The sequence below is a fragment of the Leuciscus leuciscus genome (assembly GCF_965113295.1).
Source record: "Leuciscus leuciscus genome assembly, chromosome: 23".
NCBI lineage: Eukaryota > Metazoa > Chordata > Actinopteri > Cypriniformes > Leuciscidae > Leuciscus > Leuciscus leuciscus.
Genome location: NC_138747.1, coordinates 6,966,089 through 6,989,330, shown reverse-complemented (window position 1 = coordinate 6,989,330; position 23,242 = coordinate 6,966,089). Strand labels below are relative to the sequence as shown.

The window sequence follows — 23,242 nt, the reverse complement described above, 5'->3', positions numbered from 1 at the left end:
TCTACTATAGTATGATTAAATAGTCTGACTCTGCTCACCAGACTGTTATCATGGGCAGCCTTCATGATCTTTCTCCAGGTGCGCTCCATGGTCTGATACCTCTTCCCTTCCACAGGAAGTTGGCGGTTGATGTCATCAGAGCTGAAAATAGGTTCCATGTACAGCCACGACCGCTGACAGATAAGCCACTCTTCTAAAACTTCCTATCAGCAGAGGGCCACAGTGACACAAAGTCTTAATTTAGTTGTTTTTTTCAAAAATACCTACATGCAAACTAAACAAGCAATCCAACAATATTTCAAAATCATACCTACAAGATGACATTGGCTTACCTGTGTCATTTTCAGTTTACTTTCCCATTTGCTGATTCTCTCCTCAAAGGGTTTTTTAAACGGGGAGAAAGCCATGCTCTGGGTCATGACAATGTGGTCATCCAGGAGCTGAGAAGCTTCATCTGGGCTGTTCAAGATGTAAGTGCCCGTCTCCTTATATGCAATCACCTCAAACCTCACTGTTGACCATTCCTCCTCCATCTTGTTCAGAGCCTAAAGCAGATGTACAAAATAAAAATACTGTAATATGAAATAATATGCCCATGGAATTGTTGTTATACAGTTAAAAAAAAAAAAATCAAATATCAATATCTTTTATCAAAAATATCTTTTTAAACCAATGTTTACAGGATTGCGCTCTCTGGAATCCTCTCAGGCGCAGGACTTCTACATTCTGATTGGTTGCCGCCGAACCGCGTCATAGCTTATTACCATAAAGTTGACCTGACTTCAACTCTCCTCGCCGCTCTCACCGTCCAAGACGCGCCGCACCGCCCTCGCCGGAGCTCGCCGCAAATTATCCCAAAATGTATTTTAGCAGCATGTTTACTGTGTCTGAACTTATCTTTCAAGTAATTGGCAAACTTACCCTTTAAGAACACCTGAAAAACAACTCACAAATACTACACTCACTTGCTCAATAGCATATTCTTTTCCAGCCTCCTGAGCTACACAGCTGATTTCCTCCACATGATTTTGGAGGCCCATCTCCAGACAAAGGGAAAAGGTAAGGTTCGCTTTAGACATCAGATTAATGTTGATACATTCAGAAAGAAGTTCCCAGTGGCGGTTCCTCATGCCAGGATTCCTTAGGCCCCGTATCAGAGGAATGGATGGACGGAACTGTTCAATCTTAGTCCGTATTTCAGATGCCACTTCTTGACAGGCTGAATGGAGTCAAGAATAAAAATATGTTTTTAACGGAATGATATGAGTAGATGGGTGTAAATAGAAAATGTCTAAACTTTTTTATTTAAGAGAATTTAGTTTTCACTTATTGTAAACAGAAAAATGTATCTCATTCTTGACATCAGTTATGACAAAGTTCATAACAGCTCAGCTCAGCTTTGTTTGTATCCTCCCAAACTTACTTCCTACTTACCAGGAATGTCTTTAAACAGTTTGACACACTGGTGCATAGTCTTGTAAGCATCAGTGACATTGCGCTCCAGTTGTTCAGGGTTAATGGCTGACAGCGGGTCGTTGAGCCAGCTTTCATGCCAACGCAGCCAATCAGATGTCGTCTTCCACAGGTCATGAAATGGCTGAAACTCTCGGTTCAGCTTCTGTAACTCTGAGTACTAGACAACAACCATAAAATATAAACAAAATATTTTTCAATTCAAAAATGTAATTTATCACATAGGAAAAGTATGGTCTAATTAATGTTACAAAATAAAATAATAAAACAATGAATCATTAGTTTGTGGTTTAAAAAGGGTAAATTAGAGTTAACCTACATCAGAGACTGGTTTGTCAAAGAGTCGTTCACGGTTGTTGTAAAGCTGTGCCATTTCCTGACATTCTTTTAGCTGCTTGTCCACTCTTCGCACTTCATTTGCCACCTCTTCTGCTCTCCCAAGGTTTGTGTATCCAGAAAATCCAGCCACCACCGTCTGAAAATTAACAGAGGTGACTTAATTTCAATGCCCAGAGTAACCATTTATTTAATAAATTCTCATGACAAAACATCACATCCTTGGACTTTATGGTGTGATTTAATTCAATAACTGATGAGCATATTTTGCTAAGGAAGTAAACAGGTAGTGAGTCCCAACTGATAATGCATTTAATAATGATCAGTGAGTCTGACCTTCAGGAAGCTCAAGCGTTCCAGGAAGTTGTTTTGGTCAACGACCTGGATCTTATGGAAGTGTTCTTCATCCTCAAAGTGTTGGGCTTTCACTGTTTCCATCTGGTTCAGGATCTTACAGGGCCATGCCATTGCTGTCCACCTACGCAACATTTAGTATTTAGGAGCTCAGCTACACAAAGGACTGGGTTAAAAACAATATTTCATTAAATGGCAAGGCAATGATATACTCACCTCTCATTGAAATCCTCATCAGAGAGACTGTAGAAGAATTCATCCATTAGATCACATTCAGACATTGCTTTGGATAAAAGATCCTGCAGGAGGCCATTAGCAGGAGGAGACAGAGAAAAGTCATTCAGAATACTGGAATAACCACAACAATGCAATGAGACCTAAATAAGGCAGACATGGCCACCGGGGAGTACATGTGCTCTGATATGCCACATGGCGGCGCCGTTTTCTGTCGCTTCTCCACTGACCTTTCCAATTAAAGGCAAAAACACAAAATAACTACATTGTACATTTTCTGGGTGTTGCAATTGCAAAGATGTTCTTGGTGATTTTTAGCACATATCTGTCATTGCTTAGATGTTCTGGGTGGTTGCTAAGGTGTTGCTAGGGAGTTATGGGTAGTTCACTGTTAGGCGGTTGTCCAAAGTCAATAGACCCACCTCCAAGTCACAATTATATTCTGGTCTCTAGATATGGCTTGAATCCTTTAATATAAATGTATGGGATTTTTTTTTTCTCATTTAATTGAGTTATCGTGCATAGTATAATTTGGTTCAGACTTTGACTACTGGCAATCTAGTAGGATACATGTTATGTTGTGAAATGATAAAACAGTGATTGTACCTCATGCACTTTGAGTTGCTCAGGGACTAGTTTCATCCATTCTCTCTGCTCTATGAGATCCTCAACGCAGCTGGGCTTCTCAAACAGCTTTTTGCTGATGGCTTTACACTCCTTACATGCCTGAAACACACGTACAATTTTATATAATAGTGTTTTATTCAGACTTGATTAAAAACGCTTCTAATCCTAATGAACACTGACTCACATCCTTTATCTGTTGATGTAATCTCAGGGCAAGTCGGTCCAGCAATGCATCGGCGAGGGCTTTCCGTTTCTTTACCAGGTTTTGCCGAATGGCCTCCACGCTGACCGTGAAGGGACCGATGATGATGGCAGAGGGGATGGACTGATCTAAAAGTTTCATCTCCCTCAGGTGCTCCAGAACTTCCTGCTTCACCTCCTGAGGGGTCTGGTTCTCCTGACTGTGCAACCTTGAAGACACAAAAATATAAGCAGAAGAACAATCCTTGGTGTGTAGGGTATTACAGTATACAATACAGCATACTGTATGTATGTTCTTTACAATCAACAGTATATAGAAGGAAACTAGCAAAAAATATTAGAGATTTACTCAAGAAAAGTATTGATATCAGAGTTGTAGAGCTCAAGGTGCCGTTCATATTCACGGGCGTAGGCTCTAAGAGGTATGATGGCCTGTTTCAGGGCCACACTGATGCTCTCCCTCAGATTCTTGACTTCAGATTCCCACAAGCCCACTGACCATAACACATCTCCAACAATGAACAAGTTCGTCATTACAAACTGAGAGAATAGGAAGAACAAAACAGAAAAAAAGCTTCAAATATATAATTTTAACAAGTATGTTTTACTAAATAATTTTGGCTTTTTTAATAATATAGTAATTTTTATTTAAATAAAAACAAGAAAATAAAGTAATTTTGATAAACACAACCTCTTTATGGTCTAATTTATTTAGTGAAAGATCTTCATAAAAGTTATTTATGTGTCAGATATCAGATAGGGAACCTTGTCTACTTGAGGAATGTTGTATGTGGACAGGATTCCTTTATCGAACAGGTTGATAACGGAGGTCTCAAAACTCTCTAGAGGAGTGCTGTAATGAACCCCAGTCTGGTCAAGCACCAAATCCACTGAGAAGAGAGGTTTCTTTTTTGGCCTGCATAAAATCATGTTGGATTGTGGATATGTTATATACAATTACAAAACAGTGCCACTCATATTATCTCATTTAGATCAGTGTTTCCCAAACTTTTTATAGTAAGATAGTATTCATAGTCCCTCCTATCTAAGATTATATGTACTGTACCTCTTTATTTTTTACTGTTTTTTTTTTTTTTGTATTTAAAAAAAAAAGATTATATAAATGTAACTAAATTGAAATACAGTTATGGCTTAAGTTCCCTTAACCACTGATATAGATCCATCTATACAAAAGAAATTCAATATAAAACTATATCAAACATAATCATATAATCATATTTAACAAGTAGTAACCAGGATAATGAGAAATCACATACTTGTATGGGCTGTTTATGAGATCAGGGCCCCATGTCAGATCTTTAGGGCAGTGTAGGGCACTGTGGCAAGCATCGAGCAGTAATTTGGCAAAGCTGGCCAGGGAGTCCTGCACCAGAAACCTGAGTGAGTCCTGCTGAATGCTGCGAATCAGCGCCATCAGGCGACACAGTTTGGACATACGATACACATCCCAACGGGACATAGTGACATTGTACCAGCCACGTTTTTCATCTCGCAGACTAGACAAAATCCCATTACATAAAGCCGCCAGCCATGACTCTTGTAGAAACAAGTGGACCTGTAGGAAGACAGAAAGAGTATAATGACACAGAGGCACATTTGTATGTGCATGTGTGTACAGGTGGCAGTTTGTTTACCTGTGCATGTTTCTTAGACTGTGCCGACTCAAACTCCTCCAAGCGAAGTGATTTTTTGAAGCTGAAATGGAACAGGCTCATTTCTGCCACCCTGTTGCACTCTTCTCTCACTTTGGACAGCACAGCAATCACTTCAGGCTTAGTGAGCAGATAATTAAAGACAAAATCTCCACGGTTCTTTTCAAAAGGATAGTCAGGGACTGACACACAGCCTAGGAGGAGGGGAGACGGCAAGTTGTTGGTTGGCATCAACAATAATAAATCAACATTAAATCTCGGACAGTCTCTTTTTTTGATGTCCATCTCTCTACCTCTCTCGGGAACATTCTCAGGTTCTTTTTGAGGAAGCGTGATGTAGGAAAACTCTGGGTTGTCCTGTACCACCTTATCAAAGACTATCTGGTTCATAGTGCGACTGTACTCCAGATAAAGCTCTTTCATCAGCCGCTCCTCACAATCCTGTAGACTGTATAGACAAATGTGTTTTTAGAAAAACAAACTAATACTATATGTGACAATTCTGTACAGCAGACATCAGTAACTGTGTATGTAATTATATGGTGTGTGTTCTGGAACTGTACATTGTACAACGTTCAGACATAGAAATCAGATAAATAGAATGTTGTACATCTGGTGTTAATGGAAGGTGCAGATGTTTTTTATAGGAAAGTCTTAATGTTTTATTATTAATGATCATACTTGGGTACAATGGAACTCATTTGCATATTAAGCCATTTTTTACATTACTGTACACCAGTGACAGAGAACCATATTTTATGCAAAACCCATTACTATTCTAGTACAAAAAGAAATAATCTAACAAAATAACCTACCATTCTCTGGTACAAGTCTCTAATGCTCACAAAGGCTGCATTTATTTAATCACACATACAGTAAAAACACTAATTTTGATATATTTTAAAATATAATTTATTTCTGTGATGACAAAGCTGAATTTTCAGCAGCCATTACTCCAGTTTTCAGTGTCACATGATCCTTTAGAAATAATTAGAATATGCTGATTTGGTGCTCAAGAAACATTTCTTACTATTATCAATTTTGAAAACAGTTGTGCTGCTATATATTTTTGTAAAAATCGTGAACTGTAAAAAAAAATCAGGATTCTTTGATAAATAGAAAGTTCAAAAGAACAGAATTTATTTAAAGATTTTGTTGAAACAATGTCTAAATGTAAAAAGTCTTTACTGTGACCTTTGACCAATTTAATATATCCTTGCTGAATAACAATTACTGACCCTAAATTTTTGTTAATATTTTCATTCTTCTCACCGTTTAAGATGGAGGCCTGGTGTGGAGAGTGCATATTTTCTGATGTTTTCTAAACTGGTGAGATTGAGAGTGGGGGTGCCACTCCAGACAGGCATACAGTCAATGGAAAGATGGTACAAGAGTAAGGCCTCTGTCTTCTGTCTCAAGTTCTGTGCAAACTGGACTCTCTGGGCAAAGACATGTGGGTCCTCCGCACAAAACAGCAGCCTGATCCTGGGAACCCAATACTGCCCTTCTTCCAGTGACAAAGCCCCTGGGAAAGAAAGGAAGTTTGGAATAGAAACAATGATTTAAGTTTAACTATATCACAGAGTTAAACATGAAACCAAAACGTTTTGTGGCTTTCAGTTGATGTCTCTAAGGTTTGATGCTATTTATATGATTAAAAAAAGTCCCTCTAGCCAGCATTTAAATGTTTATTCATTTTTACTTTCTTTCTCTTCTGGGATGAGCTGTGATATGTGATATGTCACATCACAACTTTCCTATTTCAACAGGAAATATGTCAGCATAGGAAAAAAGTGCATGTTTAAACTGTTTCATGAGGTGTTTAAAATAAGCAAGCTTTATGAATGGCTTTTGCACATGCCTTTTCTCTGTCCTCCATTCAAAATGGGTTTTCCCATGGAATCTCGAACCCATCCATTACAGTCCACTTTATGCACCAAGTACTGTTTCTTCTCCTGGCTGTATTGTAGTACACCAACCAACTGCCAAGAATACTCCAAAGCCGGGCTCTTTGGATCCACTACACGTTAAACACATGAGGAACAGACATTTCATTTTTCCCACATGTTCCCATATGGCTCCCACTGGATGGGCTGTAATATTAATTTATTTTCAGGAGGAACTACAAGACAAATGATGGGATCCATTCGACTACAATATGTCAGGTATTATCAGAGGGTTTACACAGCACCGTACCAGGTGGGATGCTGTTTTTTGTCGGCAGCAGGGCTTTGGCAGGAACAGGTTTGCGGTCGATGGAGCCTTGCTCATAACCTAAAGCCAGCCATTCCTCTGGAGTACGGCAGTCAAACTCCTCGTTATCGAATATCTGGTGTTACATTAAAAACAATTATAAACACAAGCATGCAGCCAATTAAACAGAAATGGTACTAGAATTTAAACGAAATCATCTACATGGAGACTAAAATAAAGGAAAAAGCAAACATTCAAATTCACTTCAAGAATACTTCATAAAATCAATATACAAGCAACATGCATGACCTCCAGAGACAGGTAGTTTGAAACAGGCTGGTAGGGGTTTTCTGTCTCCGCACTCATCTGGTATCTGGGCATCAGCTGGTTGGAGTCAATGCCTTGCTCAGTCAAAAGCTTACTGATATCTAACTTCTGATACTCCCTCCTACGTCTGAGAATTAAAACAGACACAAACATACTACATTTACAATCTACAAATATGCCTTATATAAATAAAAGAAAACATACAAAAAACATTAAATAACAAAATGTACATGAGCCTTTTTCAAATGGATGAGCATCTACTCTAACTTTTTAGTATCAACCAAGCAAACAAATCCTTATTAATACTATAATAAATACTACTTTTCAAACTGTTTTTGAAAAAATGCACCAAGGCTGCATTTATTTAAAGGAGACATATCATGCTTTTAAATCGTTCCTTTTTACATATAAATCATACATTTGTGGTCTATATAAAGCGGAACTGCAATGCTTGTGTCTGAATTCCTCATTATTATAGCCAGGGGCGGACTTTACCATTAGGCAAAGGTCTGCAATTGCCTTGGGCCCCGAGCTACCTTGGGGCCCCCAAAATGCCCTATTAACTTATGCTTAAGGTTTTTTTATTATTATTATTATTATTATTATTATTTTATTATATATTTCTAAAACTCCATTTGCGAAAAATAGCATAAAATCATTAGCGTTGCAGACAGGAGGGGGCCCCCCGCCTCACTACATTGGACTATTCCATTATCTCACTTACTGCGCATCTGCGAAAGTGACAAAGCTGTGCCAAAAAACTGACGGAGAAAAAGAAGTGATTGACAGACAGAGTAGTAGACAGAGTAAAAATGAAGCGAAGCTAGCTACCCAAGCGGTGCTGAAAAAAGGAGGAAGCGGGAGGAAAGCAAAAAGTCCGTAAAGGTGCGCGGCGCGAAAGATAAACAACACGCAGTAACAGGAGGACTGGGAAATACACAAACAGAGCAAGACGAGTCTAAACGCGAAAATTTAAAGTTTCGAAGTTACCCAAGCGGCTCAAATAAAAGAAAAAAGTGAAAAGACGCTGATAAGTATTTGGGAACGCAGCCAAAGATGACAAACTTTTTCACGGCTACTGTTGGGGATACAGATCAGGAACAACAACGTCCAATGCACAGAAAAATCGTGAATCAAAGAGGACACGGAGATCGACAGACAAAACTGAGCAGTTTAATTATGAATCATGATATTAAAAAAAAAAATCTCAGCTCTCAGATTCTGTCAATTCTGTTACGAAATTCAAACAATAAATACCGTTTTGCCGTTTTAATGTGACGTGACAGATTCCTATAGCGGCACGTGAACTGATCATCTCTAGCTAATAGTAAATAAACACGAATTAACAGTGTTGAAAGATACAGTATAACTTACCGAAATGTATATTCCTCATTCATAATATCAATCAAAGTGTTTTTCAACCGCGGAAAGAGGTAAAACAGCTGGAGAACAATCGTCACATAAAATTTACCTCAGGAAAGCCATTTAATTGGCTAGAAAAAAAAGAGCTATAGAGAGTATTTGGCTAAATATGTGTACTATATTACTTATTTTAACCTTAAATTATACCAGCTGATAGGGCTTTTTTTTCTTGAGAAAAAGTAACGCCTATCTTGTGAAACGTTACCTAATATTTATCCAAATGAGTCAATATTGAATCAAATCACAATAATTTAATCGAAATGGTGAAATTTGTCAAGCAAAAAAAAAAAAAAAAAAAAAAACCATAGCTTAGGCTACCAGAAATTGTACCATGTAAACATTGTAACATGTTTCTGTTTAGGAGTAAAGAAGTGTATGCAGGGTTTAAAGGGGACGTTTTTTTCTCCTCTCTAACCTTTACTTCCCCGTAGATTAGCTTTACCTGCCTATCCACCATTCAGTCGGTATAGCCTACATATTTTTTTCGTTCTCTTTTAAAGATTGGATGGGGAGGGGCCCATAGCCTACCTACCTTCGCCTTGGGCCCCCGATTTGCTCAATCCGCCACTGATTATAGCTCCACAGGGCCATTTTTTTTTACCCCTTTTCTGATGTGTGTCTGAGAGCAACTCGTTTTGGTGCGGTCTCTTTAGATGCAAATGAGACACTTCATACCCACTCGGTTCAACTCCACCCCGTTCGGCCATTTTTGTAGTTTGATAGCAGAGATACGATTATCTAGCGGCACAGAAACTTTTGGACATCCAAGATTTGTGTCAACACAGAAAACATTTCATCATTGGATAGTTTTTTCGTTTTATTAAAGTGTTTTATGTCAGCTTAATGCCCGGAACGCTTTTCAGAAAAGATAAGGCAACTTATTTAGCGCAATTCACACGGTAATTCAGGAAAAAAAAAATCTCTGAATGCTCCACATGAAACTTTGGTCTTCCGACCTGTGGGTACATTTCCGTGAAAAATAAAACTCAACCAGGCACTTCGAAGAGGTTCTGATGCTGGGAGACGGTGTAATGAAGCGTGTGGGTTACTACATCCAACAACCGAACATTTTGACTTACCCTCTCGTAACGTCTGCATCCTTGAGCTTGGACTACAAAATCACAGCGAGAAATAAAAATGGCGGATTGCTGGAAGTGTTGGGCCTGGAGTCGATGTCCTTATTTGGCAGTTCCGCTGCAAATACTGTGACGTTATTGTTCAAAAAACGTAATAGAGAATAGAAAAATATGACCAAAACAGAATATAAAGATATCAACGAAGCACCTGAAGAGACTAATGGTGCGTTGAAGTCATCTCGTATAGATCGTATTTACGAGTTGAACGCCACCACAATGTCGTAAATACCCGTGGGGAACTCGGGATTTTCTCTAAGCTTTACGAGTTGGGTGCGTGTCAGTGATTAACATGGCGGAATACACAATATAAGGTATTTAGCTGTGATATTGTCAGGCTTTTCTATTTACAGCTCAGTTATCTAATCGCCAACTCAGAATATGATAGTATTATAATATAGCCTAACAATGCAACATGTAAGAATGAGTTGGCAGTGGCTTCATAAATTAATTAAAAACATAAAAATACAAAGGACACCTGATGCACATTTCTTTATTCTTCATTTTCTAGAACAAGAGTTTAAGAACCTTACTGTATTTTTGTGTAATTAATTAAGAGAAAGTACTCCGCCATCTTGCTCCGACAAAAGTGACTTGAACGCACATGCCGTTATAAGCACGACTTCCCACCTCGTACGTACGAACTTCCCAGGAGGACTTGAACGCACCATAATTTAAACTTTTCTGTACTTCGAAACACTACAAATATACAACAAAATGCATTTAAGGGCTAAAAAAGTGGATTTAGCATGATATGTCCCCTTTAATTAAACATACAGTAAAAACAGTAATATTGTTAAATATCATTACATTTTTAAAGAATTGTTTAAATACATTTAAAAATTCAGTTTAATCCTGATGCAAAGCTGAATTTTCAGCATCATTACTCCAGTCTTCAGTGTCACATGATCCTTCAGAAATCATTCTAATATGGTGCTCAAGAAACATTTCTTATTATTATCAGTATTGCAACAGTTGTGCTGCTTAATATTTTTGTGGAAACCATGATGCAGTTTTCAGGATTCATTGATAAATAGAACGTTAAAAAAACAGCATTTAATTGAAAAAATAGAAATCTTTATAACATTATAAATGTCTTTACTGTCACTTTTGATCAATTTAATACGTCCTTGCTGAATAAAAGTATTAATTTCTTTTTTTTTTTTTTTTTACAGTAGTGTATAATGAATAATAACAAATCTCAACAAGCAATGATTTACAGCAGAACACACTTTGGTTACCCTTTTTGAAAGTGACTATTTTTCTTAACCTTGCATAATTTTATTCATGGTTTTAAAGAGGATAAAGCATGTCAAGCATCCTGTCCATGCTGGCATCTAATTTAGTTATCTTCTACCAAAAACAGACTTGCGGCTCATTTTTGGGTTCTGACCCATTAGTTGAGAACCACCGGTGATGTTTGTTTGAACTGCTCACCTCTCAATCTCGATCTTGCGGGGCACATGTCCTGGGGGGCAAGCATAAGCTATCTGAACTTTAGGAGCGTAACTTCCAGGGTGAAAGTCCGTCTCGTGCTGGAGTTGTGTTGATGGTTCTTGCCAGTTGTTCTCCAGAACATTGTGCAGGTCAGGAAGTGTTTTTAACAAAGCTGCTACAGTCAAAAACAAAGAAAATACAATGAGTAAAGTTAGTTTTTGCATTTGTGTTTTGATTTGATTATGAGTTGGTTTCTTACTTTTGCGGGAGTTGGACTCGTATCCCGCCCGGCACAGTAAACTCTGTTGGGTCACTGGACCTTGTGTATAAGTCTGAAAAACAGCAGCATGAGTTTTGGTGATCATATTTAACAAAACAAGGTAGGTATATGTTTATGTTTATATGTATGTGTATGAATGAGTAGGACCCCATGATTTCTATGATGCGGAAAAATGCAAACAGAATAGAGTTCAACAGTTCCCGTCCCCTTTTTCAGCTCCACTGGTTCCGGAAGTATTTTTTCGATTCATTTTTACCCGTAGGGTTTTAAATAAAGACTTTGTTATAGATTTATAAGCCATGAACCAAGCCAACCAGCTATATTGACTCCATTACATAATTTGCAGTGCTTCATGGGAGTAGGCGGAGCTAAAGAGCTATTTTGGCACTTGTTGCTTTTTTTTTACTCTGACTGGTGTAATTTTCTGTACAGCATAATGGGTAATGTAGTTTTTCCACTATGAATACGATAATTTTTTTAAATAAGCTGAAATAATGCGGACTGACGGCTTCAGCAGAAGCAAATACAATCGATTAACAACCTCATAGCTTTAAAAAGGTTTAAAAAGAGTTTTTTCCTTCCAGGAACTGACTGTTTCACTCTATAGTCAGTGGAATTCATTCATAAAAAATTTATGTGTAACTATACAACTTCGATCAACACTTGTTATAGGCTACACTTTTTTGACATTGTTGTAAAGTTTTATGAATGCATTTGATTACCAAAGCTTTTGATGATACATTTGTAATAAATCATAAGACACAGAACACTAAATAAAAAAATAAATAAATAGGCCTAACTAAGACAGAAATTGGGGGCAAATGGAAATGAGGAAAAATAACAGATTTGAAATGAGGGTTTCATAGGGAACTTTTTATTCAACTCTTTATACATGCTTTTTGATTATTAAAAAATTAATAATTCATATGGAATTTAGAAAAAGAAGCAGTTAAAGAATAGAAAGAATGTTTTACCTGTTGCAGACTTTTGCATGTTGATGTTATGAGAGCAGAGTAGATGCCCCTCAGAGGGGGCAGTTTGCCCCTGTGACCCTCTCTAAACTTGTTTGGAGGGTGAGGACAAAACATGCCAGATCCATGGTTTTCACTTTGCGCCTGTTTTTTGTCCATAACCTCTTATCCAAACCGTAAGAAAATAAAGAAAAGTTACTTACGAAAAAAGCAGAATTGTTTCATGCATTACAGTATGTTTAACGTTAACCAAACATTGTTACAAAGTACCTAGCACTGTATTCAATAAAATATGACAATAGCGAGAGGTATATATATATATGTATGTTACATTACGGTCGATTTAAATACATAGTTCAGACAAAAATCCGTTAAAAGCACCGTTTTAATTTACGTTACCTCACTTCAAATCACAGCAGCTGACAGGCATCGCGTAAAAATACAAGTACAAAGTTCTAAATATATTAAAAGAGATATAAAACTGCAAACCTTAGGTAAAATAAGTTTTAGTAATTACTTGTATATTTTCCGCCGTCCTCGGTGGTCAGTATAGCGACGCTGTAACGGTTGCTAGGCCGTTGTAGATTCCGGTGCACGAGACAAAAAGGGCTAAGCGCTTTACAATCAGTTACTGTTACTGTGGAGAGCAAAACAAACATTGAGTGCTATGCAAAATGTTCTCTAGTCTGCCGTTTTAAAAAGAAAAGAAATTATATATACTCATTTACTCATCAAGTTAAGCTTTAGTATAAGGTCTAAAAATTTTGCAACAAAAAAAAAATAATAATGAAAAAGGTGCTTCCAAGGTCAGAGGGCAGAGGCTGTTCAAATTCAGAACTGCATACTAGCATGCTACTCCATTTCTGCCATAGAAAGATATGGCAAAAACAGTTAGAATGCAGTGCAGTTTTAACTCAGGAATAGTAATTTCCCCCACTGGACCGATTTATGTGTAATTTCTTTTATATTGTTTAATATTTGTGTGAAAGATTTTATAGAGAAAAGATTTAATGAGACAATGGATCAACTGGAAATGATAAGTGTAGATATTAGGTATTTAAAATGTTAGCTTAATTAAAAAATTAGGAAAATTAAAAATTAACAAAGGCTTAGGGCAAATTTGCCAACAACAATTTTTTTTGTTTGTTTGTTTTTTTTTGTGCAAACTTCTGCCCCTCAGGTAAAAATGCTTTTTTAGGTTTTAAAAGTTTTTATTTTGTAATATCTGACATTGCTCATAAGCTGCCCTCTGTATTTCCTTATTTAACACAATAATGAAATTACATACTGTGTAAGTATAAATGAAGTATGACTGCAATGGTCTCAGCCAATGACAGTCTCTTATGAGAGTTTTAGCAATTATGTTGAAACTCAGACATTTAAGGCATTTCTAGTTCTGTACTGCATCAGTTAATGGCAGTAATTATGATCTAATACACTGGAATGGGCTTCCCAGAGTGATCCCAACCCATCCGTTCTCTTTTCATCTCATCCTGTGTAATTGTACATCCCGAATGACCCACAGGGATCCTCACACTCCTGGGTCAAAAGGTCACCGAATCCTGCCCCATTTCCCAGCGGAGATCATAAGCAACACACACCTTCATCCCCGCTGGTCCTGCATATCATCCTGAGCATGCTCACTGTAGCGTGCATGAATGACTTAATGTGCCTGAACTCATGTGTCATTCCCAGAAGGTGTGTTGCAAACCCAAAGACAGGGTTGGGCAAGGTCAGAGGTCAAGTGCATGTGTGAAATTCAAAATGAGGCGCCACAGATGCCTTTTGACTTTGCAGGGGATCTAACTGCCATCATTGTAAAAAGGACTAAAAAGGACATGACAGACTGACAGATCATTAAGGAGATTAATCAGATCATTAAGTCAACAGGTCAAAAAGTTAATGGCAGCGGAGGAAAGACTTGCCAATTAACAACACAAGTGATACTTTGTCACAAGCTACCAATGCCGGCTCAATTTACTCTCCTCAAATGAGGAAGTTAGTGTAAAGCCTAATTTATACTTCGGCGTCAAACTTACGCCATAGCTACGTCGTAGGCTGTGTGTAGCAAGCGGTTGCCAATTTCAGTAGAGGAAAATAAGGGACACTCCCTTGAACTCTTTATATATGCCATAACAGATTTAAGTGAACTATTTATTTTCTTTGTATTTCACAATGTAAAAAAAGCTTACAGTACATAATACATAAATATATATACATATATATATATACACACACACACACACACACACACACATATACATACATACGTACATATACATATTTACAATTTTGTTTTTATAGAATATGATGCTTCTGGATAATGCATGGATATGGGATTGCAAAGTGTGGATCAAAGTCACCAAAATCTCGTTAGATTTCAATAATTCACATGTTTCCAGAACTTCTAAACAAAATGCCTTCCAGTAAAGCATACTACCTTCACAAAATTGTGTCATTCCCTCCAGCTTCTTACAACTGTGCAGTTGCGTCATGAGACATCGACCCTCACTGTATCCCAAGGGCAGATGCAGCAGAAACATCTTGTCAGTGGATCCAAGCACCTGCCAGCAATTAATGACTAATAGCTTTGGCTTACAACATTACAGGGTTGTTTGAACTAGACAGATGAGATCTCAGATGAGATCTCTAGAGCATTGGGTCTTCAAAACAGAAAAGATCTCATTTTGTGATCCAGAATCAGGTCCGATTTGTTCCCCAAGTGATTGAGGTCATTGTTAAACTTCAGATGAAAGACATTTCTGATAAAATGATGCACATCTGGGACTTTCAAATGTCAACATAGCAAGAAACTATGCCAGTATCAAGAAGAAAAGCTGACTTTCAAAGTAGGGCCCAAAAACAACTTAAACTTTGTATGTTTTATATTCAATTCACACCTACAAGAATTGTTAACCATGCTGAATAATACAAAATTGTACAATATTTAAGGGGAGAAAATGTGTTTTGTATTAAATCCATATGGGACACAGCTGTTTTAGTAAATCCAGGATGTGGGATCCAAATGCAGTGTAAAGTTTATTTAAACAAAACAAGAGAAGTATATCCAGAGGCCCGTTTCAGAAAGGAGGATAAGTGAAAACTCTGAGTATGTTAACCCTGAAATGAGGAAAATTCAGAATGGGAGGAATGTAAAACCTGAGAAAGCAGGGCAAGTCAAGTCTGTTTCTGAAAGAGAGGTAACATATACTCAGAGTCAGTTACCATGGTAACTGACTCTGTGAACCTAACCTGGTGGAGCAGGTTTTCTCCGGTAAACCCTTTTTTCCTCCCCCTTTTTAAAGCGATGTTTAAATACTTCATTCCTTATGTGATAACTTTGGCTTTTTATCTCATCATTTTGACTTTTTGTCATAATTTCAACTTTTTACGTGAGTGACTTTTTATCTCAGTTTTTATCAAAGTTTTATCTTAGTTTCCAATCTTTATTTCAACTTTTTATGTTATAATTGTTTTATGTCATAATTTTGACTTTTATGTCATATTTATCACTTTTTATCTCAAAATTATGTCAAAATTATGACTTAATATTTGATCATTTTGACTTTTTATATCATAATTATGATTTAAATCATGATTTTCTTTCTTATGTGGCAAAAATTGGCTTCCATACTCTTGCATCAAGTGTCATTACTGTGAAAAATTGCTAAGTAAAAAACAAATCACAAAATAAAAATAGATCAAACAACAGAACAAGTCATGGGTTCGATTCAGAGGGAATGCATGAGCTGATAAAAAGTATGTTTGAAATGCAATGTAAGTTGCTTTGGACAAAAACAGCTGTCGAATGTGATTAAAAATGAGGGCCCTAATGTTGGTTGTCTTACATGGATGCTACACTTGACATGGGGGTGGTTAGCTCACTTTCATCTGCTGACTTTTTTATTGTACTGTTCATTGAATCAGTCCGCCCCAATTGATCTGTGGAACTCTTGCACGTAAACGTCCTCCTCTTCCAGTCATTCCATTCTTTTACACCCCTCATCTGCCCTTCTTGCCTTTATTCCGCAGGCGGTTGTGGGTGTCACGCCTGTTTGAGTGTGACTCCTATTTTGCAGTAATGAAAGCAACATGTGCTTCTAACTTTAGCTTCTCATGATACCCAGATGTTGGTTTTGGAGAGCAGAGGTAGGCCCCCAGCTTCTCAGTGTCACATTGACAAAGAGTCATGGAAGAATATGAAGCTTCTATAAGTCTGATCTGTGTTTTTAGACCACTGGACTCTGTTTTATATCAGTTAGCAAGCACATCAAAGATTACAAAACGTGTCTTTACTGTACTTGGTATAGAAGGTATTTGTTCCACAGTAGAATATGTGGAACAGCTGATATAATGTAAAACACATACGTGTCTACCATAACAACAGAGTCTAGCTTTAGCAGCCATACGCTAATTGGTTAAACATGGTATCTAATATAGTTTTAAAATGTAAGTTCGGTGCATGACTGTCATCTGTTCTATTTAATGGGTGAAATGTATACACCATCAGGTCAGTAAGTGTCACATTGTAGTACTCCAAGTCTGTGTGTTTTACGAGAGAATAAAAAAGAGCTGTGGCCTAAAATGACTTTTCTGCCAGACCAGACAGGCTTAGTGGCTTTAATAGTGACCTGCATGACCTTTAAATGGCCAGTAGGGGTCAGGTGAGATCACGGGTGGATACCTGGAGCATATGCGGTCATAAAAAAGAAAGGTTTTAATTGGTGGTGGTGGAGATTAGACTAGCTTTTGGTTCTTAATGCACACCTGGTCACAATTCAGGGATCACAGTTACTATTTAAGTATTCTACATATAACACAAAAATGTATTTTAAAGAAATGAAAGAAAAATAAGGCTTACATTGAAGAAGGGACCCATAACCAGAATATCATGGAGATTTGGAGGTGCGTACTTTTTAATAAAAAAAAAATGTAAATGCTAAATTCTAGAAAAATATACAATATTTATTATAATATTTATTGTAATAAAAATGTATATTAAATTATAATATTATATAGTTTAACATTTAAAATTAAATAAATCAAATAAAAATATAAAATAACTTGCTGATTCATTGATGTAATAATATTTATTATGATAAAAATATATTAAAATTATTATATTAAGTTATACTAAAATTATAATATTATATATTCTATAATAAAAAAATAGAATAAAATATGTATTATAATATTTATTTTAATAAAAAATAACTAAAAGTATATTAAATTATACTAAAATGATCATATTAAATATTCTATAATATAAAAATTATAATTTAATAAATCAAATAAAAATATAAAATAACTGGCTGATTCTTTGATGGATGATAAAACATATATATGTAATAAAATTATAATAATAAAAAATAACTTTCATATTCTTTTAAACCTTTTACAGGTTTTACTAATAAAGAAATAATTAAATAATAATATAAATGTTTATATAATTTATATATTAAAAAAATACACTAGGTTGCTGCAAAACACATGTATAAAGCATAAAGGGCTTATATTATTTATTAATATCACTTCAGTCCACCATGACCCCTTTCTTTTTAAAGTGCCCCATGGGGTGCTATGAAATGTATACTTCACTGTTGCACATTTTCCCCATTCAGCTCACGTTATTTACAGTCTAGACCTTTCATATAGCCTACATTAATATCTTGCAGAGACAATCCATATAAGTATATCTTGCTGTAGCATCAGCATCTCAGTGATAAAGCTTGAAAATTGCTAAATCTCTCGGTAAGCACTTGTCTTATTTACTTACCGAACCCCTATGAAGGATGTGGGGTGTGTGTCTGTGCGTGTTTATACAGACCTCCATATGTGTGGGAAGCTTTACTCCGCTCGAATAAAATGTGGTTTCAGCTGCGTCAGTGCAGCGGGGCACTACCAATCAGGCACAAACCTCTTCAATCAAAACCACCCCTCTTAAAATTCCTCTCATTCCTGCTTCTTAAGACCTAATAATGTTGAAATTAAATGGATTTGGAACACTGGCACATCTGCGAGTGTTTATGTGCAACAAATCTCGTCATACACAAATATACACTTGCGTGCGCTCTCATTCACATGTAAACGCTGACATGAGCTACTGCATGGAAAGGTTGTCTATATGCACAATAGACTATAGCTACCCTGGAGACATGCACGCATGCATGTAATCACACAATTGCTTTGGCAATCTTCCTACATGTTCCACGGGGGCTCCGGACTGTCACAGCCGTTCATCTGGCCTCTATCAGAGCCCGGCCTGACAACTTAATCTCAGTCATTCATTCTCACAGATCAAAGCAACACGCTGCAATTTAAACCTATTACCTGTGTATAAAGACATTCACATGTTGTGACACACACATACACAAACACACGCACAAATGTTTGCATACAAAGACCACCACAAGCCTACAACCACAGCGAGATGCATATACAAAAACACACATGCTTACAAAGATATTCGATTCTCCATTTTGACTTCACGCAATTATACATTTATGACATAGTTATGACTTTTTTATCTAATAATTTAGACTTTTTATCTTATAATTTTGACATATCCTCATTTATTTATTTTTTATCTGGTGGAAATGGACTTTCATAGTTTTGCAACAAGTGTCAATGTTAAAAATTTTCAAACAATTTTCACTCAAAAATTGCTAGTAAGTTTCACAAATAATTACTCACCAACCAGTAAGTAACACATTGAATTAAACAAGACTGAAACAGTACTTTCTTGTAAAATTTACTCTTTTATAAAATCTTCTTTTTTTTTTTTTTACTTTACAAAAATAATTTTTCATGGGTTCAATTTGACTTCACAAATTTAAATAGGCTAAGGCTTAAACACGCACACAACTAATATGACACAAAGCAGATTCTGTCTATTAAAATTCCTCACTCAACCTCAATGAATACAACTGTGGGATACACACAGATGTTCTGATGTGCCTAATTTCAAACATCCCTTATTACAAAGTGTTTTTCATTATCCAGTACTAGTGCTGGAGAAACAATCATCTAAGCTAAGTGCTTGAACGTGCCAAATTCTCTTAGCCATCTTGGATCTGATGGTCGTTGGTCGGATGATGGAAATTCCTGTAATGAATATGGTATCTGTCATTTATGGCAGGGTTGCCATATTACATTAACACACGGTGGGAAACAACAATCTATGATTCACCTTTGACCTTTATACTGACATGTGCACTACACAAATAACCCTGCAACCTTAGCCGGTATGCAGGAATGGAGACGATGGCTGTTGGAAATGAGAAAATGGAAAGGCTGTATTTTTAATGGATGTCAATGGAGGAGAGGCTTCACTATCGAAAACGTTCTTTCTTTCATAACATCTGAATAGGAACGCCAACTATGTGTCGTTATTTATTTCAAGGTGGGAATGGTTGTTTCTAATTCCAGGCATAGACCATCTTGTTTTTGGCATGCACTCAGCCAGTGGATATAAGGTGTGCTACACTGATAGCCTAAGGGTCATCCAGTAGACCAGACATCCCCGACACGCTTACAAAATGCAAGCTAGACACTGAAGTTGCTGTTTTATCCCCAATTTGTAATGGCCACAAAAAAGACCATGGGAACAGCCAGAGGAACCCCACACAGTTCACTTTTGAATTATGCAATGACATCTGGTTAGATTTGACCATGTATGAAGTCAGCAAGAGGGATATTAGAATGAGGTTTCTCTGTCTGCACAATATCAATTATGTATCAGAACGCTGCTGACAAACATAAGAGAGAGAAAAAAAACATTAAGATGAATGTTTTCGGCTGTAATTTTCTCCTCCATTAAACTATAAGACTTAAAACACACGTATAAAGGCAGACACACAATTACTATGATGTCAAATCATGCTTTGATTCTGTCAGAATAGTCGACAGCCCTTAAATCAAACCTTCTTAAAAGAACAGATTCATCCATTTTTCACATCTGCAAGTAATAAATATTAATAGCTCACAGCTAATTCACCATCAATAGGATTAACGTGATCCCCAATAAAGATAGTTATTGCTCATGCAGTCTGCAGGGCGACAGAAAGGCCCACAGCCGGAATAATATGAGGTTTGGAGATGAAGGTCTGCTTTCTGAGCTTTTTTATGACCTGGAGTGCAGCCAGCCGCTGTAGTGACTGTCAGGAAGGGGAATGAAAGCATGAAGAGATATATGTAGGATATGAGAATGGGGGAGGAAAATTAATATAGAGCAGATATATAGGAATGGAAGATGTAAAATTAAACTCATGGCAAAGATGAGAGGATTCAAAAAGCAAGAATTAATGTGCAGTGAGTGTTCATGCATTGGCTGACACTGTTTAAACTACACCAGCAGTCTAGACACAACTACTCATTCTATATTATTTAAAACACATAAATGTCAAAGTTGGCTTGGAAAAGTTTGAGCGAGAAGTTTAAAGTAGTTTGAAGTATTAAATTATTACTTGATTTTATCTTTCTCGACCCTTTTATAACAAAAAAATATTGTGTTGCCGTCACATGAAAAACGATCAAATTATCATATAATTGTTCTGGGTGGTTGCTAGGTGGTTGCCATTGTGTTCTGGGTGGTTGTTATGAGATAGATAAATTAGAAATATTTCAAGTATTGTATAGATACATAGATAAGTTAGAAAGAAAGATCATTTAAACAGAAAGAAAGAAAGAAAGAAAGAAAGAAAGAAAGAAAGAAAGAACGAATGATTAAAAAGACAGAGATAGATAGATTGATAAGTTAGAAAGAAAGAAAGAAAGAAAGAGAGAGAGAATGATTAGTTAAAAAGATAGATAGATAGATAGATAGATAGATAGATAGATAGATAGATAGATAGATAGATAGATAGATAGATAGATAGATAGATAGATAGATAGATAGATAGATAAGTTAGAAAGAAAGAAAGATAAGTTAGGAAGAAAGAAAGAAAGAAAGAAAGAAAGAAAGAAAGAAAGAAAGAAAGAAAGAAAGAAAGAAAGAAAGAAAGAAAGAAAGAAAGAAAGAAAGAAAGAAAGAAAGAAAAGAAAGAAAGAAAGTTTGTACCAAAGTTTGGAGAAGTTTTAAAAGCATGAAGTTTGAAGGTTTTCAGTTTAGAAATATAGAAAGCGGCAGCTAATGGAGTCGAATGAGCCTAAAATTTGAATTTAGGCAGATGAAGTTTGAAAATTAAGAACTTTTTGAAGAAATCTGAAATCTCTTTATTAACTTTTTGAAGCGTCAAAGTGATAGTTACGTAGCTGTCAACTGAGGGGAAAATACTCTCAGATTTCATCAAAAATATCTTAATTTGTGTTTAGAAGATGAACAAAAGTCTTACGGTTTTGGAACTACATGGGGTGAGTAGGCCTAAATGATGACAGAATTTTTATTTTTGGGTGAACAAACCCAACAAAATGGATTTTTTTTTTAAATTATTATTTTAATTTAAATGATCGATACATCATCAATTCTTCATCCAAAACGTATTTTTGTCTGACCCCTGACTCACTATGGTAAGCCTATTATAAGTGTTACTATTTTAGTCCTATCGGGATGGTTTTCCCTGGAAATTGCGTACATAGGTCACTCGCGTGCATATGTGACTCGTCATATCCGTAAAGTTAAAGCTTTCTTATACTGTCTATGAGTTAAAGTAGCATTAGTTAGTTATTATCATCATCACAACGAGCTAGAAAGTTTGACATGGAGAAGCTAAATCTTGAGCCTCCGGGGAATCGCCCGTTATAAAAAACACAGAACAGAGGAAAGTCTGATGGCAAAAAGAGAATGCAACAGAGATTGTAATAAAACGAGAGTAAAGGGTCATATTCATCCGCAGTCCTGCAGAGCTGAAGCACAACCAAAATAATGTTCTTCCGCAAAATGCATGCAGTTTTGTTTTTTAACTGCTAGAAACCCAAAAGTAAGTGTACCTTTAAATTAATCTTTGCATATTCTTTTTTTTTCTTTGTCTTTCTAATTTGTATTCAATACTAAAGTATACTAAAGGCTATGTTTATTTGTGTGTTAGTTAGATGCCTATTGCTTCCAATTTATCCCTTCTGCAACAACTGAACATGATGTGTTGGAAAATGTATTTTCAATTACATTTGAACAGATTTGGTGTTTATGTGTGTCAGGTGGGATTGTTTTTATTTTTTATTATTCATTTATTCATGTAGACAGCTGAAGGTAACTCTAAGGGCCTAGTTAAGTTCAAAAGAACCAAGCATAGATGCTAGAGGACTTGCTGTAATTTGCACATATTGTAAACAGCTTTTACGTAACTACAATTAAACTTTGCCTCAAAATGCTCTACCATAAAACCAAAGACTTAATTTGAACGTATTTTGTGTATGGCTTTGAAATACATTTTCCCCATTAGCACAATACATTCCCTTTCATCTGGCATGACTCTTTATTTTCAACTAATGAATAAATATGCCAATTAATCTCTGATGTAGCCTATATGTTGTGGAAAACATAAGATCATTGTATTTTTTGCCAAATAATTTGTGAACAACAGTTTTATTGGTTTTTACAACAATGATGTAGAAAATTTAATTGAGGCCTAATGAGTTTTTATT

The 23,242-nt window shown here is 36.3% G+C and overlaps 1 protein-coding gene across 1 annotated transcript in view; it reads right to left on the bottom strand.

Annotated features, from left to right (window-relative positions):
• dnah1 (dynein, axonemal, heavy chain 1) overlaps positions 1-13,265 on the bottom strand; it is a 42,539-nt gene extending 29,274 nt beyond the window's left edge. The window contains exons 1-22 of the mRNA XM_082155512.1: positions 13,179-13,265; positions 12,665-12,825; positions 11,670-11,742; positions 11,411-11,585; positions 7,401-7,545; positions 7,095-7,227; positions 6,756-6,918; positions 6,171-6,413; positions 5,192-5,346; positions 4,881-5,092; positions 4,503-4,801; positions 3,991-4,141; positions 3,575-3,765; positions 3,209-3,434; positions 3,004-3,123; positions 2,380-2,462; positions 2,146-2,287; positions 1,793-1,948; positions 1,435-1,633; positions 966-1,219; positions 333-545; positions 39-203 (exon numbers count right to left, since the gene is read on the bottom strand). Coding sequence (XP_082011638.1) covers positions 39-203; positions 333-545; positions 966-1,219; positions 1,435-1,633; positions 1,793-1,948; positions 2,146-2,287; positions 2,380-2,462; positions 3,004-3,123; positions 3,209-3,434; positions 3,575-3,765; positions 3,991-4,141; positions 4,503-4,801; positions 4,881-5,092; positions 5,192-5,346; positions 6,171-6,413; positions 6,756-6,918; positions 7,095-7,227; positions 7,401-7,545; positions 11,411-11,585; positions 11,670-11,742; positions 12,665-12,820 — 3,654 coding nt within the window. The 5' untranslated portion in view covers positions 12,821-12,825; positions 13,179-13,265. The remainder of the gene's footprint in view (positions 1-38; positions 204-332; positions 546-965; positions 1,220-1,434; positions 1,634-1,792; positions 1,949-2,145; positions 2,288-2,379; positions 2,463-3,003; positions 3,124-3,208; positions 3,435-3,574; positions 3,766-3,990; positions 4,142-4,502; positions 4,802-4,880; positions 5,093-5,191; positions 5,347-6,170; positions 6,414-6,755; positions 6,919-7,094; positions 7,228-7,400; positions 7,546-11,410; positions 11,586-11,669; positions 11,743-12,664; positions 12,826-13,178) is intronic.
• Positions 13,266-23,242: the final 9,977 nt, after the last annotated feature.